The sequence below is a fragment of the Octopus bimaculoides genome, chromosome 1 (assembly GCF_046866305.1).
Source record: "Octopus bimaculoides isolate indiv1 chromosome 1, ASM4686630v1, whole genome shotgun sequence".
Classification (NCBI taxonomy): domain Eukaryota; kingdom Metazoa; phylum Mollusca; class Cephalopoda; order Octopoda; family Octopodidae; genus Octopus; species Octopus bimaculoides.
Window position 1 is genome coordinate 85,321,559 of NC_142928.1, and position 18,320 is coordinate 85,339,878.

Genomic DNA, 18,320 nt, shown 5'->3' on the forward strand with positions numbered 1-18,320 from the left:
GTTTTGTTGATTTGAAGTGAATAGAGATTCTTTTGTACAAGATATGTATAGGTGCACGGTAATAAACATAGTGAAGGGAATACAAATAACTTAGGAGAATATATACTTCCTGTGTACTATATATAAGACAGTATATAAAATCCTCCAAATCTTTAAGCAAAGACTTTCCAAACTTTAAAGTGTTCACATAAATAACAGAAAACTGTGTGTAAATAGAATAGTAGGTGGTGCCTAAACAGAGTAGAAAATGTGACTTGTGTATACATAGTGTAGGAGTGATTTAACCACACATTCCCAATATGCATTATTTCTTTACTATGTCAGTACATACATGAAAACTAAATCCTTAAATCATCCATTGATAATTATCTTGAAATGCTGGTCACCTCCCACTAATACACTCTTGACTATTGAGATCATCTCCACTCTAAAACAGAAAAGGAACATTATCAGTTTTAGAAAAGAACATAGTGTTGTAAAATACACTTATTAGATAAAGTAAACAGTAGGATCCAAGGAAACTAGTGGAGGCCTATGCTGGTAATTAATAAATATGAAAAGTTCAATGGGAACTAAATGACTTTAACAAATGGAAGAGGAACTGTTTAATGTAACACAGTATCCTTTGTTGAAGAGTGAAAGGTAATACAGATCTCTGACAAAGAGTACCCTCCTGAAATATTGGTTGCAAATTTCAGCACAAGGCCAGCAATTTCGGTGGGGTGTACTAGTCGATTACATCGACCCCAGTGCTCAACTTGTAGTTATTTTATCAACCCCCAAAAGAATGAAAGGTAAAGCTGGTCCCAATGGAATTTGAACTCACAACATAAAGACAGACAAAATGCCACTAAGCATTTTGCCCTGCATGCTCACGATTTTGTCAGCTTGCTGCCCTACTCTCCTGAAATGTTAACTACCATATTTAATGGCATATAAGGTGCAATTTTTCTTTCAAAAATGTCTTAACCCTTAAGCATTTAAACCAGCCATATCTGGCCCAAATATTCTACCTGTTTTATGCTCAAACTGTCAAAATCTGGCCTCTTACACCAACCCTACAATCATCATCATCATTTAACATCCACTTTCCATGCTGGCATGGGTTGGATGGTTTGACTGAAAACTGGTAAGCCAGGGAGCCGCACCAGGTTCTGATCTGATTTGGCAAGGTTTCTACAGCTGGATGCCTTTCCTAATGCCAACCACAATGTAATTCTAAAAATATATAATCATTACATTGAAATATCTCAAGCTATAAGATAATGTATGATTAATTCAAGACAATGTGAATTAATAAATATTAAATTTGACATAGCAGTCTGAACACTAAAGGGTTGAAAAATAGCCCCAGTTTCTTATATGCAAATTTAGGCCTTCATTATATTCTTTAATGCGCTAAAAACTTTTATCTCTGGAATATGTGCTGCTGAAAAATTGGAGAGCATCTGGTATATCTATGCAGCTTTTATGCCCTCAAATATGGTAATTTATTTCATTGTTTAATGTATTTATACAAAATATTGAACACAAAATAAATATTGCTTTAGCATTACCAAAGTTTCTAAATACTGGTTGATAAATATTAATTTTGAGACTTTCTGATCAATTCCATTCATGAGATGTTGAATGGCCTTTTCATCAGTTTTTGAATCATTTGGTAAGGAATCTCTTCTGAATGAAGTGAATGAAGGACACTGAAGAATATTATATAATGACTCCATTCCATGGTAGAATTCTTCAAACACTTTCCTCCTTTCAGTCAGAGAATGTCTTTGCTTGTCACAGTGCTGACTTGATTTTGAAATTTTGTCCTGTTGCAAAAAAAAACAATGACATAGTCACACGAAACTATTAACATTAAAAAAAAAAACATATTTAACTCAGTCATTTGTCATTGCCTCCTTAAAGTCCAACGCTCGAAAGGTATATATGTGTGTGTGTGTGTGTGTGCGTGTGTGTGTGCGTGTGTGTGCGTGTGTGTGTGTACTTATATACGTCTGTATGCATATACATTTGTATATGTATATGTGTGTGTGTGTGTATATATGTATGTTTGTATGTATATATGTATATAAATATATATATATATATATTTGTATATAACAATATGAGAGAAAGAAAATGGATTTCACAAGACTCTTTGTTATCCACTATGATCATTTCAGTTCATCATGCACCAATCCCTCATGGATAAGATGCTGACATCAGGTAGCCAAATACTATGAACAGGCTTTAAACAGCATACTAAAAGGTGTATACCCAAATATAAAATTATCACTTGTGTGTGTGTGTGTGTGTGTGTGTGTGTGTGTGTGTGTGTGTGTGTGTGTGTGTGTGTGTGTGTGTGTGTGTGTGTGTGTGTGCGTGCGTGCGCATGTGTGTGTTTAGCCATTCAAAAATTATATTGAAGTAATATTTCATCTCCAAATATTTTGCCTTCCTTCAATCACCACAGACTTTATCATCACTCTACATACAATTATTATAGACAAAGTAAAAAAAAGAAAAGTCTTTCTCAAACCTTAACAGAAAGAATTTTATCCTCTTGCTTAGTTTGCAAGTTTTCACTGATCTCTTCCAATTCTGATATGTTCTGACGTAATTCTCTGATGCTTTCTGTTAGATTTTCATGCTCTGTGTTTTGTTCATTAATATATTTAAAGAGAGAGAAATTCTCTTCTTCATTAGCCTTAAAATTACTGATAATTGACTCAGTATCTGTTAATCCAGTAATTTCTTCAATTCTTCGAAGGGCTTTATCATATATTTCAAGCTGCTGCCCAGCTGTAGCAAAGTCTTTCACTTCTGAAATCAGGAAGTAACCTAGTCATTATTATTATTATCATTATTATCATTATTGAGTGAGAGAGCAGTGCATGCTCTCAAAGTGACACTGGGATACACATATACGAAGCTCAGTATACCCATCATGACGACCCGTCTGATAAGGGTACACTAGGAACATGCATCACAACCATATGCTCACGACATGGTGATCTTATATCAAGATAAACAGCATATAATTTTCTTCAGGTCGAGTAGGCCATCCTACTCGAAAGGTCCTTGAACAAGAACTGTTTAAGGATAATGAACAAATCACCCATTTTTCCAGAAGTGAATTATTCAAATCCCAAAGAATTCCTCTCAACACATGACTATGATGCTCCCTCACTACTCTTGCTTGTGATCAGAGATGCACCTATCCACCACTCCTTACACCACTACAACTATAACAACAGTGACAAGTAAGGCAAAGAGAACATTGAAACACACAACCTCAATCACTACTACTACCAGCACAAAATTTTAATACAATAGAGTAAGCAATGAAGCATGAGCTTTGCAAACAAAATGGAAAAGAGTTCATGAATGTGTGTAGAAAACTACAGACAGTTTATTTATTAGAACAGGAACTAAGAAATGTCAAAACTAATCTCACCAAAAATAATCGTATAATTTATTTCAAAATACAACAAATCCAAGAGGAAACCCAATGGAAAACAATATTGTGTGAATATGACAAACTCAAAATAAAGTGACTTGAGCAAATGAGGCAGGCTCACATTGAAGTGTCTTAAAGTAATCTGGGCATAAACCTTCATTGATTGAGGAAGACACTTTGGCAGAGTTAAGGTGAGGTTTCAAGCCAAAAAGGAGGCAAAGGAAAATTTAATAACTCTAAGGAATGAGGAACAGCTCTTGATTCCAACACATATATATTGATTGGAGAGTTATAAAAATAAGGGTGGTTGAGGTACCACCTGAAGTAGATATTGCCTTGTTGGTAGTGGCTGAATTATACAGTATAGAAAATAAGACAAGTATTTTGCAAATCCACAAATTAGAAAATGAAGATTGATCAGGCACAGAAATGGAACTAGTAATTCAAGCAAACTAAGAATGCATGGTGGCTATCCTTGATTTACTCAGCCTCCTAAAATGGCCTACACCTTTTCATAGCAGTAGAGAGCAGAAAGCTGAGTTGCTATATATGTGGAGACACAAACCATCTAAGAGCTGTCTATACATTGATTTCACTGCTACATCAGCATCAATGACAAAAACAACAGCAGCATCAAAAGCATCAGTATCAAGAGCAGAAGCACCAAAAACAGCAACAGCAGCACTGAAAGGAACAAAAACATAAACATTAACAACAGCAGGTACTGACACCACAGATCTGCAAAAAATATTGCTCACACCACTAACCTAAAGAGATACTAACACACCAGCCAACCAGATTACAAATATAAACAGATATATTCAATTACACCGACATATCCATTTCCCATACCACAGATTTGATTCAATGTGGAAACTTGCCTTATGAGGCTTGCCAGAATGGATACTTGTCAAGGAGTAGAGGAAAAAAACTGCAAAACAAAACAGTTGTATCAGACAAAAAAAATGAACCGCTTAGATGAGAAGACACAGAACCAATCAACAAATATATACCCACATTTGTAAAACTAGCACAACCACAAACACCCTAACATTAGAAACACCACCAACATTACAAACGCAACAAATGAAAATACAAACCAATCCACACCAATGATATAAACAGCACCACCAAAGTGAACTAACAGAAGCATCATCAACCACACATCCATAGGCACAAACAACAAGGACTTAATAAAATATATACATCAACACAAATATTACTCACAATGACAATATCACTCCAGTACATAATATCCTGACTCATTGAAGTTATAAAAACAGTTGAAGAAACTTAAAATAAACTGAAAGCAAAATATTCGAAATGAAAGATAACTTTTGAGGGAGTATGAGTAAAAGGCTTTATAAAGAACTGTTTGCAGAAGCACACACAAATAACTGGAAGAAGAGAACACCTATCCATCCACAGAAATGAGGTAGGTAGTCCTTCTCACTATCCTCCTACTTGGGGAATGTGTCCATACTCAGAATAGGCAGTATGAATACACATGGCCTGGGATCACCTTGGAAACATAGCTGCTCACTCAATGACCTCAGAGTACATGATACAGATCTGACGGCTATCAGCAAAACGAGAAGTTCTGAGGCATGGGATTTCATCTCACCTTCAGTAGCTACAAGTTGTACACATTTCCAAGGCTGCCAGGAACAAGTGGCAGATTATCAGTGTTGTTTTGGAAAGGGTTGAACCTTGAAATACAAACCATTTTCATGGACCCAGAACTAAGGTGATGGTGCTGAATATAACCAGTAGTGAATGCCATTCTTACAGATTAGTAGCTATGTATGTCCTGACAGATTCGGGGAGACCAGATTTCTTTGAACATTTGGATGCTTTCCTAGGAACATCACACTCTCTACTGCTGATAGGTTGTTGGAGCTGTATTTTAATTGTACACAGGGACTGCATGGACAATAGGTGAAAAAGTCTTGCAAACCTGCTCAGATGTTTCCAACTGAATAACAGGTACTGACTGGATTTCCCAAATGTGCCATTGTGGTCATGGACAAAGCATATTGGGTCATCCAGATCATATCTAAGTAGAATTTTCTGAAGGTCAGCAGACAGGAATAACATAGGCTGTCCACAAAATTGTGGTGGTTGACTTAGACAGACCTCACAGGCAGGGCCCTGATTACTAGTATCTGAATGTATCTTTCCCAGAATGTTAAGTTTACAGAGACCAGATTAGTGAATTAGTTAAGTGGGCATTTATGGGAGTAATTGTCAACACTTAACAGTCTTGTCTGAGAGGCATGGCAAACTGTTGAGGTAATCCTCAAAAGTCAGTCTCAAGCATACAACTCCTCAAAACTAGTTCTGCAGAGTGCTGCTGAAACATTGCATTCATCAGCCAGGAATCAGAGAGCACATAGCTTCTTTGTTATCATGCTTTGCCTTTGCCATTCAGGCCCAACGGTTTCAAATTTTGGCACAAAACCAACAATTTTAGGGGAAGGGGCTAGTTGAATACATTCACTCCAGTACTTGACTGGTTCATTATTTTATCAACTCTATAAGGATGAAAGTGAAGTTAATCTCAAAAGGAGTTGAACTCAAAACATAAAGAACCAGAAGAAATGCTGCACTACATTATATCCAAAGTGTTAATGCTTCAGTCAGCTTGCTGCTTTGATAATAAAAACTAGCTGGACCTGTGAATATTTCATGGAATTGATGGTAAACTTATTGGGTTATTTTTGAAAACTTTATCCAAAAAACCTTAAAGCATAGCCTGTGTTGTGTCTGTATCAAGAGATAATCATTCATCTGCTAATCATCGAAAAGTGAAGGAAACTGGAATATGATGATTACTTAATGCATTTTAAATATACATTTTAACCCTTTTGTTACCAACCCGGCTGAAACCAGCTCTGGCTCTGTAGTACAAATGTCTAGTTTTCATAAGTTTTGAATTAAAATTTTCCACCAAACTTTAGTCAAAATTTAGGTTCCTACCATTGTATTTAAAATAATTAAAAGAAACACAGAGCATCTCAAAATAAATACAGTAACGAAAGGGTTAAATACTTTATGCACAATTTTATAGACTTAATACACAGCATTCTCCCTCTTTCCCTATCACTCTTCGCCTTACCCTCTTTTTTTCTCTCCTTTTTTCTTTGCTCTTTGCATTTCCCTTCAAATAATCTTGTAAAAGTGTTCCAGACAGACTAAGTAATGGAGAAAAAAAACTTAGTGCAGAAAAAGAAATTGCACATTTCATTCATCACCACCTCTTCCTCCCCTATCTCTCATCCCCATCCATCCCCTCCATCCCCTCCGCCTCCCCTTCAACTAATCATGTAGAAGCGTTACGGACGGTCTAAGTAACAGAGGAACAAACAGAATTATTAAAAGATATTTTCTAATATAGGCACACAGCTTAAAAATTAAGCATAGGAGGCCAGTCGATTACATCACCCTCACTCTTCAAATGTTACTTATTTTAATGACCCCAAAAGGATGAAAGGCAATGTCAACTTTGGTGGAGTTTGAACTCAGAACGTAAAGCCAGAAGAAATGCCACCAAGCAGTTTGTCTAGCATACATACATACATACATACATACATACATACATACATACATTCATGCATACATACATACGTATGTACATACATGCATGCATACATACATACATACATACATACATACGTACATACATACATACGTACATACATACGTACATACATACATACATACGGTCACCCTGAAATGTCAAAAAACTAAAGAATGGTTTTGTTTAACATTGTGTATCTTACCTTTCTTTAAGGAAATAGTCCGATCTTCTTTCAGGCAATGATGTATTTTGGTCTTTTGGGAAATGAATTCCTGAAGACTATCATCATGGTGAATTTTTTGGTCATATTTACGAACTTCCAGTTGATGTTGTGCAAGGTCTTTTGTTTGACGTTCTTGCAGACTTATGAGTTTTAATTGTGCTTCTTCTCTACATAAATAATAATAATAATAATAATAATAATAATAATAATAACTTTAAACAGTGACAATGAATCTCTCAATGCTGGAGATGTAAGAATTTCATGTAGCATTTTCCATGGTGACTCTCTAACACTGCTCCTCTTTTGTCTAGCCTTAGTATCTCTCTTGAAATTGCTCAATGATGTACAATATGGCTATAAAAAGTTTGATAAAGATATAAATCATCTCTTTTACATGGATGATTTAAAGCTCTTTGCAAAAAATGACCAACAACTACAGGGCTTACTAGCAATTGTTAAACAATTCAGTGGTAACATCAGGATGCAATTTGGCCTCGATAAATGTGCAAAAGCTACCTTTATCAAAGGAAAAATGACAGAAACATCCAATGTTGTTAATCTTGACCAGCAAAATGTCATAAAGGAGTTAAGACCAGCAGAGAGCTACAAATACCTAGGGGTATTTGAAGGTGATGGAATCGAATGTTGAACAATGAGGGAAAGGGTCAGAAGAGAATGTTATCGCAAGGTAAGAGCAATACTCAAGACAGAACTGAATGGATCAAAGGTCAAAGCAATCAATACTTTGGCCATACTGGTCACAACTTACAATTTCAATATCATTAACTGGTCAATTGCTGAAATATGTAATCTTGACAGAAAAATATGAAAATTGTTGACAATGTATAGAATGCACCACCCTAAGGTAGATATAGAACGAGTTTACCTGCCAAGAAAAGAGGGTAGCCATGGACATTTACAACTGATAGGTTTAAGCCACAATTGGTCTAAACACCTACCTGAAAAACTCTGATGATTGGATGTCAAAACTTGTCTTAAAGCATGAAAACAAGAAAGCATCATGCTCAGTAACAAAACAGGCAAAGGAATACATAACTGAATTCCAAATACAACAAATCCCAGAATTAGACGTACTGGAAGCAAGCACAGAAAAAGCTAAGCGTATGAAAACCCATGCTAAAACTGCTGCCTTAGATAAATAGCAAGAAAAACCTCTCGATGACAAATACTCAAAGAGGGCTAATAAGGCTGACATTGACAAAGCCCTTACCCATCATTGGTTAGTGTCTTCTGGATAAAATCAGAAACAGAAGGGTTTATCATAGCAGTCCAAGATCAATCCCTACCTACAAGGAGCTACCAGGCCAACATATTAAAGAACTGCAGAAGCCCGACGTGTATGTAAACAATAAAATGAAACCATTGATCATTTTGTCTCTATGTGCAGTCTTCTTGTACCTACAGAGTATCTCAACAGACATGATAGAGCAGCACAGTATATTCACTGGGTAATTTGCAAAAACCTGGACCTGGCCCATGATAAAAACTGGTGGGAACACAAACTACCTCCAGTGCTTGAAAATGATCGCATCTCACTCCTCTGGAACTTCACTGTTCAAACTGACTGAAAGATAGGTGCAAATAGATCTGACATTATTGAAAGACTTCAGACAAAAATCATGCCTCCTCAGTGATATGACTGTCCCAATTGACATAAATGTATGTCAAGACCTACCAAAAACTGAGCAAATGCTCTCATTTTCTGTGACCTTTTCAGGCATGTGCTTATATCATCTTTTTTCTGTTGTTATTCCATAGTGTTGGCATAGCTTCCAGTGTATGTAGGTCTCAGCTCTGTCATGTCTGTGAATATATTCCTTCTTAGCCTGGACTTGGCAGCCAGAGATAATATGATGAAGGTCAGCAATGGTCTTCCTCGGTCACAAGTGGACGGCCATCATGTATGTATGTATGTATGTATGTATATATGTATGCAAGTATGTATGAATATATACATACAATATATGTATATATATATTGTGTGGCAATAAATACTCAGCAAGCTTTTGCAAGGGCACCTGACTACTCTCCTATCAGAGCATGAAACATATGGTAGCTCACATTTGGCTCTAATATGCTATCAATTCTGCCAGCTTGCAGCCTTTAGTTTCAAATTTTGGCACAACCCCAGCAATCTTAAGGAGAAGGGTTAGTTGATTGCATCAACCCCAGTACTTGACTGGTACTTTGTTTTATTTTCCAGGAAGGATGAAAGGTAAAGTTGACCTCAACAAAATTTGATCACAGAATTTTAAGAGCAAGATGAAATATTGCTCCATATTTTATCCAATGTGCTATTGATTCTATCATCTCATCACCTTAATAATTGATACATAAATGTACGCTATTATGAAAGTGCTGTTGTTGGCTAACAAAGGGCCCTGATAGCCAAGCAGTAACACAGCTGGTGGGGGAAGCAATAGAGGTGACCTGCTGTGAGTGACACTTTCTGTGGGTTCAACACTTGTGGGTCTGTGTAAGCCTGTATGGGGTGGGGTATCTAGATATGGGGTGGTAGACTCAAGCATTTCTCTAGACGGCGCATGCTACTCTCTTATCACCAAATTGTTAAAAAGATGGCCTTGCAATAAATTGAAGAGGGTTAATTACAAGTTAAACAACTGACCTTTCCTTGTAAAAATGTGTGGCATCAGAGAGCATGGCATTCCTATCTTTGCGTATGCTATTCAATTCATTAAACATCCGACTATAAATTTGTTCGTAAGTTTTCCGTTCTTGCCGAATGTTATCAATTTCTTTTCTCAACTTGATGTTGTGAGATAGCTGCTTGTGGAAGTATGCCATTTGCTGTTTGGAACAAAAAGAAATGGATTAGTAACAGAAAGAAAAGATAGATTAAGAGAGAGGGAGAGAGAGAGAGAGAGAGAGAGAGAGAGAGAGAGAGAGCCAGACAGACAGACAGACAGACAGACAGACAGACAGACAGACAGACAGACAGACAGATAGAGACAAAGAGCTGATATCAAATGAAACTGATGTGAAACATTGCTTAAGATTTCATCGTGGTAGAGTCATGACAGCAGCCATTTAAAATACATATGCACTGTTTTACCTTTATATTTTACTGGTTTCAGTCATTGGATGACGGCCATGCTGGGGCATGCCTTGAAGGGTTTAGTCAAACAAGCCAATCTCAATGCTTATTTTTAAAGTCTGGTACTTCTTCTATCAGCCTCAGTTGCAGAACCACTAATTTACAGTGACACAAACAACCAACACTGATTGTCAAGTGCACACACACACACACACACACACACATACACACACACACACACGCGCACCCACACGCACATACACATACACACACACACACACACACACTCACACACACACACACGTAAGCAAGTGTAATAATATATATGATACTAATGCACTTGCTTGTTGTTCCTACACCTGTCTTCGTCTTTTCTTTTTCTGTAAATTTGAACTATATATTATACACTCACGTGGTTACTCCAGCTTGATGCTGACTGAACTTCATACTCTCTTGGACGTGCATCTTAACTACTTCCCGAACTTTCCTCTCCTCATCCACATACCAGCACTCCACCCGGATTACCACTGGATCTTTGTATGCTTTTGGACTCCACCTTCACAGATCTCACTGGCTATTTTCTTTGATGTAAATCACTCAAATCTACCATGACTTTTGAACTTTCTGAACTTTTATATTCCTCATTTCACATTGTAAGCTAGGGAAAATCTGGTGACTATTTCTAGCAGATCAAGAGACCACACTAGGACTCCCTCATAGCAAACTTAAGTTAGTGAATCAACTACCTATAAACCGTTCACCTAAAGGATTGTTTTTACAGTGGCACAAAACTACACCTTTGGTGGAGGGGTATAGTAAAGTAGAAGCTAGTACATAGCTGAAATTTATTTTATCAATCTCAAAGGGATAACGCTTCATTACCAAATTTTCTGTTGAAATACATTACCTTCATTTTAATTTTGAAACTAATGAAGAATTTAGGCAAATAACTTTGTCATTATCAAACTAGTATTTAAGGCGGTAAGCAGGCAGAATTAAAAGCACATTGGGCAAAATGCTTAGCAGTATTTTGTCCATCTTTTCATTCTGGATGCAAAATCTGCCAGGGTCAGTTTTGTTTTTCATCCTTTCTGGGTCGATAAAATAAATACCAGTTGAACACTGGAGTCAATTTAATCAACTTAGCCCCTCTCCCTAAACCTGCTGGCTTTGTGTCAAAATTTGAAGCCATTGTTAGCCCTTTCGTTACTGTATTTTCTTTCAATTACTTTAAATATAACAAAGAATTTAGTAAAATAACTTAGTTATCATTCAGTTAGTGTTAGGAACATAAATTGTGACTAAGATTTGGTGGAAGATTTTAATTCAAAACTTATGAAAGTAAGACATTTGTACTCAGAGCCAGAGCCGGTTTCAGCCGGGTTGGTAACGATAGGGTTAAACTGGTATTTGGGACAGATATCAGATTTTTTTCCTTTTCTTCAAACCAGTTGAAGATTCTTCAATTCCCAATGAATTGTTTTCAAATTTTCCATACAAGAAAATTTGAAGGAAGGTTTCATATAAGAACACTTTAAACAGGAATTCTGTATCATAGAAACAGTGTTGGTTTGAGGCAGGTTAGTATCAAATGTGTTAGTCAAAACATGAAGGGAAATAATTGTATACTGAAAGACATTTCGCTTGGCAATCATAACTAACCATACAATTTCTAACAAAAAAATATATTTGAAAGAAGAAAAGGTAATAATAAAACAGTAATGACCCTTTGTAAACGGTCCTCTGTGACATTGGCACGTTTTTCTAATGATTCTTGCTTCTTGAGTTTCAGATCCACTTCTGATATTTGACGCTTTAACCCAGCTGATTTTTGAAAACTATTGATCTGTGGGAAATAAAATGCACTGATTTGAAAATTTGATCAACAAATAACCAGAGCAATATTTCTCAAAGTGGGTTCCGAAAAACCACTAGGGTTTGGTGAAAAAAATTTTGTTTCACAAGATAAAAGCTAATAAGAATTTATTTCGTAAAAAGAACAGTAGTGCCTCTGTGTGTGTGTGTATGTGTGTGTGTGTGTGTGTGTGTGTGTGTGTGTGTGTGTGTGTATGTGTGTGTATGTGTGTGTGTGTTTATATGTATATCATACTTAACATGGGTATACTGTAGAAAGCTACACAACTGCAGTATCAGACTCAAAAGAGCATCTCGTGTATACACACACACACACACACACACACACACACACACACACACACACACACACATATATATATATATATACACACACACACATACATTTATATATGTGAGTGAAGGGAATGGAAGAGGTTGTTACATGCTAAACATGTTTCGAAAGACTCACTGAATACATATTATGTAACTTTAAGGAGCTACATAAATGTTCATTGTGATGTTGATGAATCAATAGGTGTTTCTGAGCTATTGATTCATCATGCTTGCTTGTATAATCCTGATGAGCTGACACATTATGTATTACATAATCTTATATATGTTGTGCATACTACAATACACACCTGACTGTACTATCAGTATATCACAAAAAAAAACTTTTAATGAAACAATTGTAGCAGTACCAAATAACCCATTAACCAGTTTTTATTATGTTTTGTTGCCACACATAAAGTTCTGTTCATCTTTGGATACTACTGGGGTAACAAGTTACCAACATTATCTATGGATAAATATAAATATATAAGATATATATATATATATACACACACTTTATTAATAAAGCATCTTATTCTACCTCCAGTATTCAATTACTATTTTTTCCACCTTGTTTCACATTTATGTGCTTACTCTGATATATATATATATATATATATATATATATATATATATATATATATATATATATGTATATATATATATATATATATATATATATATATATATATATATATATATATATATATATATATATATATATATATATATATATATATATATATATATATATATACATATATATATATACATATATATATATACATATATATATATATATATATATATATATATATATATATATATATATATATATATATATATATATATATATATATATATATATATATATATATATATATATATATATATTATTTTATTTAAAAGAGTTCCAACTCTGTCTGTTTTTTATGTTTTATTCATATTCTTGTAAAATTAATGTAGGATATAGAATATGGAATATATAATATATAATATAAAAATGGATGGTACAATGAAATGAAGTATTGAATGTCTTATTGAATATATGAAATATTGAGTGTTCAATATAAAGGATTAAATATATAAAGGCGAATACGTATTTTCAATACCTTGTGGTATTCATCATGGCCGGTATCTGACAGACTGTAACAGACTGTGATGTTGATGACTCAATAGGTGTTCCTCAGCTATTGATTCATCATGCTTGCTTGTATAACCCTGATGAGCTGACACATTGTGTATTACAGTCTGTTACAATCTGTTACAGTCTGTCAGATACCGGCCATGATGAATATCACAAGGTATTGAAAATACGTATTCGCCTTTATATATTTAATCCTTTATATTGAACACTCAATATTTCATATATTCAATAAGACATATTCCATATATTCAATAAGACATTCAATACTTCATTTCATTGTACCATCCATTTTTATATTATATATTATATATTCTATATTCTATATCCTACATTAATTTTACAAGAATATAAATAAAACATAAAAAACAGACAGAGTTGGAACTCTTTTAAATAAAATAATATATTCCTCTATACACGATCATACAAAACCCTTTTTTTGTATTTATTTTTACTCACATATATATATATATATGTGGAAAGCGGACATTAAACGATATATATATATACATATATAGTGTATGTTTATATATATAAATGTATGTATGCATTTTAAAGTATCTGTATATACATGGGTGGGGGATGAATTTTCTCTTTAAAATATTTTTATTTCAATTAATATCCTATTAAAATTAAAATGGCAGGATTTGTCAATAATAAACTCTATATATGGGTTATACAACTTTCAGAAAATCAAAATTGGCTCTGACAGCACAGTAAGTTTGTGGACATTAAACTAGAGTATAGTGTGTTTAAGATATTGATGGAGAAGTGTTGGGTTTCAGTTACTGAGAGAACACTCTTGTGTTGGATATAATTTGAGCAGGATCTTTCTACAATAAATTCTATATTACATTGACTTCAATATATTCAGTCAAGACATAGTCAGGTTGTGGAAATGTGCTTTTCTATGCACGCTTGCATGCACACATATATCTGCATATGTATTTGTACTCTTGGAGAACATACATGTATGTGTGAGTATGTATATGTGTATATATATTGTTGTTGGCACTCCATCACTTACGACGTCGAGGGTTCCAGTTGATCCGATCAACAGAACAGCCTGCTCGTGAAATTAACGTGCAAGCGGCAGAGCACTCCACAGACACGTGTACTCTTAACGTAGTTCTCGGGGATATTCAGCGTGACACAGTGTGACAAGGCTGACCCTTTGAATTACAGGCACAACAGAAACAGGAAGTAAGAATGAGAGAAAGTTGTGGCGAAAGAGTACAGCAGGGTTCGCCACCATCGCCTGCCGGAGCCTCGTGGAGCTTTAGGTGTTTTTGCTCAATTAACACTCACAACGCCTGGTCTGGGAATCGAAACCGCGATCTTATGACCGCGAGTCCGCTGCCCTAACCACTGGGCCATTGCGCCTCCACATGTGTATATATATATGTTACATGGAATTATGGATGAAGATTTAATTTTGTTCAGATGTGTGTGAATATGGTAATACAATAGGTTACTTACTGCTTTATCTAATTGAGTGATAATTTTTTTGGTTTCCAAAAGTTTTCTCTGAATATTATCATATGTGTCTGCAAGTTGATATAAATTCTTATGAATCTTCGAATCAGCTTTCTCATACCGCTCACTTTGCACTAATTGCAGTAATAGTTTCACTTCTTCATTATCATTCTTCAGTTGATCATATTCAGCTCTGAAACATTGTAAAGGTATCTGCTAAAGAAGTTTTATTATGTTCTTGCAATATGCATACACATACAGACATATATCCGTACATATATGTATCCACATGCACATATGTATGTATGTATGTATGTATGTATGTATGTATGTATGTATGTATGTGCGTATGTATGTATGCATGTATCTATTTATCTATCTATCTATCTATCTATCTATCTATCTATTTTCTCTCTCTCTCTCTCTCTCTCTCTCTCTCTCTCTCTCTCTCTCTCTCTCTCTCTCTCTCTCTTTCTCTCTGTATATATATATATATATATATATATATACTTGTATATTAAGACTACAATTGGTTTCATCTCCATTTTGGATGAAAACTCCATTCTAAAATCAATATAATTTGCAGAACTATACACGAATTGTCTTCATAAAATTTGACGTGCATATAGTTCTACCGATTACATTGGGGTTATTTTCAAATGTCCCAGCTCTGGCGCACTAAATTCCAGAAACAGTTCTTCAGAGTATAATTTACTGAGGGTGATAAATTGAAAATTAATTTCAATTTAAAACCAGTGGTCTAGCATATAAAAAAATCTGATAATTCAGAAAAATTATATTACATGTGTATAAGAAGGGATGACCTTTTAGAACGATTGTGCTGAAGAACCACGGATGTTTTTACGTAAGTAAAAGAGTTGATGGCAAAACCAGTACACAATTAATTCTTTATTTTGCATATTTTCATTTTGTACTGCCTGCCTATGATCTGGTGGTTTTGCTGAATTCTTTTTCTGGAGAACATTATTTTTCTTTGTGGCTGGGTTGTTGATGACCTCTTTCTAGCATATTGAATGTCCACCTAGTGGTCATCCCTTCTTATACGCATGTTATATATATATATATATATATATATATATATAACTTATTTTATTCTATAGGTTTGTAATTTGTATTGTGCGTAAATTGAAACAATTATAGGTTTAATTAACAATATATTAATAAATTTATTTAAATCCATTTAAACTCTTCATTTCTTTACTTAATGATATTCAATATTTGTAAAATACCTATTTATATTGAAGAGCTATTTCGCAGCAATATAAGGTATTAAACCAGTGTATCTTGGATGAAATCATCCCTTTAAGAGGTTAATATATCCTCACAGTGACTATATATATATCCACACCATGTTTTCACGGAAAATGAAGTCTTCATGTTGTGTATTTAGGGAGAGAATTTTGGTGTCAAAATCCATTCATGTTTAAGTTATTAACTTATGATTGGATTTTCAGACTGGAGATCTAACTAAAAAGAAGAGGTTCTTCTCTAAGATCATAATAGAATAATGGCACTCCTTCCTAAACTTTTAGTATCCATTCTCTGGAACTTACACAACACCCTTGTATGCTTGATTATGAGAAATATCTCTTTCAATACATACACTTGTTTCCGAACAATATTTCTGATTTCTTCCATAGTGACTCTCCTTGTGTTACCCAGTATTCTTAGCTGTTTCTGCAGTTTATCCATGTCTGAGTCCTGGCTTATATTTGCTATATCCTCATCCATTTTGTCCAGACCACAATAAGATGACATTGTCTTAGATAAATTTCTTTAGCTCAATCTCACTAAAATCAAATCAAAAACCAAAAAGAATATTGTAATTCAAAATATATTATCAGATTTTGAGAAAATTTATCAAATACAGCAAATGCAATGTAATACAATATCATATGATTCAATTTTAACATATATAAGATTACCTGATAATCCTGCATACAATATGCTTACAGAATTATATGGATATTTTTCCCAGCTCTAAAAACTTAGAAGATGATTCAACATACTGTTAAAGACAAAATGCTTATTAATTGTACAGGTTTTAGCTGGCAGAATCATTTGCATATTTGACAAAATGTTTAGTGACATTTCTCCCAGCTTTACATTCATCATCATCATCATCATCATCGTTTAACGTCCGCTTTCCATGCTGGCATGGGTTGGACGATTTGACTGAGGACTGGTGAACCAGATGGCTACACCAGGATCCAATCTGATTTGGCAGAGTTTCTACAGCTGGATGCCCTTCCTAACGCCAACCACTCCGAGTGTGTAGTGGGTACTTTTACGTGCCACCAGCACGAAGGCCAGTCAGGCAGTACTGGCATCGGCCATGCTCAAAATGGTATATTTTATGCGCCACCTGCACAGGAGCCAGTCCAGCGGCACTGGCAGTGATCTCGCTTGAATGACTTTTCACATGCCACTGGTACAAGTGCCAGGAAGGCAACGCTGGTAACGATCACACTCGAACAGTGCTCTTAGCGCTTCACTGGTACAGGTGCCATCACATTCAAATTCCCCCAAGATTAATTGTTGCCTTTCATCTTTTTGAGGAGGATAAAATAGATATCAGTTGAGCTGAGGGAGCAATGTAATCGACTAAATTCCTCCCACCCCAAATTGTTAGCTTTGTACTTATAGTAGAAAGAATTGATTATCATGATGAATTCCTTTTCTTTTATTTTTTATTGATGTTTAGCTTCATATTGGATTTGATTGAGCAAACCTATGAGCAAAAACATTCCAGTTCTAATCTCACCATTTTCTTTATTCAAACATTTTGTGTATATGATCAATGATATTAGTTTAAATATAAGATATCATTTGATAGGGAGAGTTCACTCATGTGACCAGTGGTCTCACTATAAAGTTGGTGTTTTATTAGCTTGTAGAGATGAGTTCAACTTATTTTATCATTTATCTTTACTCTCACTTGTTTCAGGCATTGGGCTGCAGCCAAGTGTGCTACTTTGATGAATTTAGTGAAACAAATCGACCCTAGTATTTATTTTTTTCTTTTAATTTGGTACTTATTCTATAGGTCTCTTTTGCTAAAGCCACTAAGTTACATGGATGTAAACAAATCAACACCCATTATTAAGAAGGGAAGGGAACATAGACAAACACAAAGACACACATACACACATAGATATAATGGGC

At 34.8% G+C, this 18,320-nt stretch overlaps 1 protein-coding gene across 1 annotated transcript; it reads right to left on the minus strand.

Annotated features, from left to right (window-relative positions):
* Positions 1-382: 382 nt before the first annotated feature.
* Positions 383-16,913, minus strand: LOC106879798 (coiled-coil domain-containing protein 63). Its single transcript, XM_014929507.1, has 8 exons — positions 16,759-16,913; positions 15,138-15,327; positions 12,051-12,170; positions 9,896-10,077; positions 4,011-4,129; positions 2,525-2,808; positions 1,557-1,814; positions 383-427 (listed from the first exon to the last, which is right to left on the minus strand). Exons 1-8 carry the CDS (start codon positions 16,911-16,913, stop codon positions 383-385), a joined length of 1,353 nt encoding a protein of 450 aa, XP_014784993.1.
* Positions 16,914-18,320: the final 1,407 nt, after the last annotated feature.

Excerpts from the sequence above, each read along its gene's own strand:
- LOC106879798 (XM_014929507.1), bottom strand. The coding sequence starts at position 16,913 with ATGTCATCTTATTGTGGTCTGGACAAAATGGATGAGGATATAGCAAAT. Across the intron at positions 4,130-9,895 it reads ACACATTTTTACAAGGAAAG|TGCTGCTGTTGCTGTTTTTG; the intron begins GTCAGTTGTTTA and ends TGTTCCTTTCAG. Across the intron at positions 428-1,556 it reads ACCAGTATTTAGAAACTTTG|AGTGGAGATGATCTCAATAG; the intron begins GTAATGCTAAAG and ends TTTCTGTTTTAG.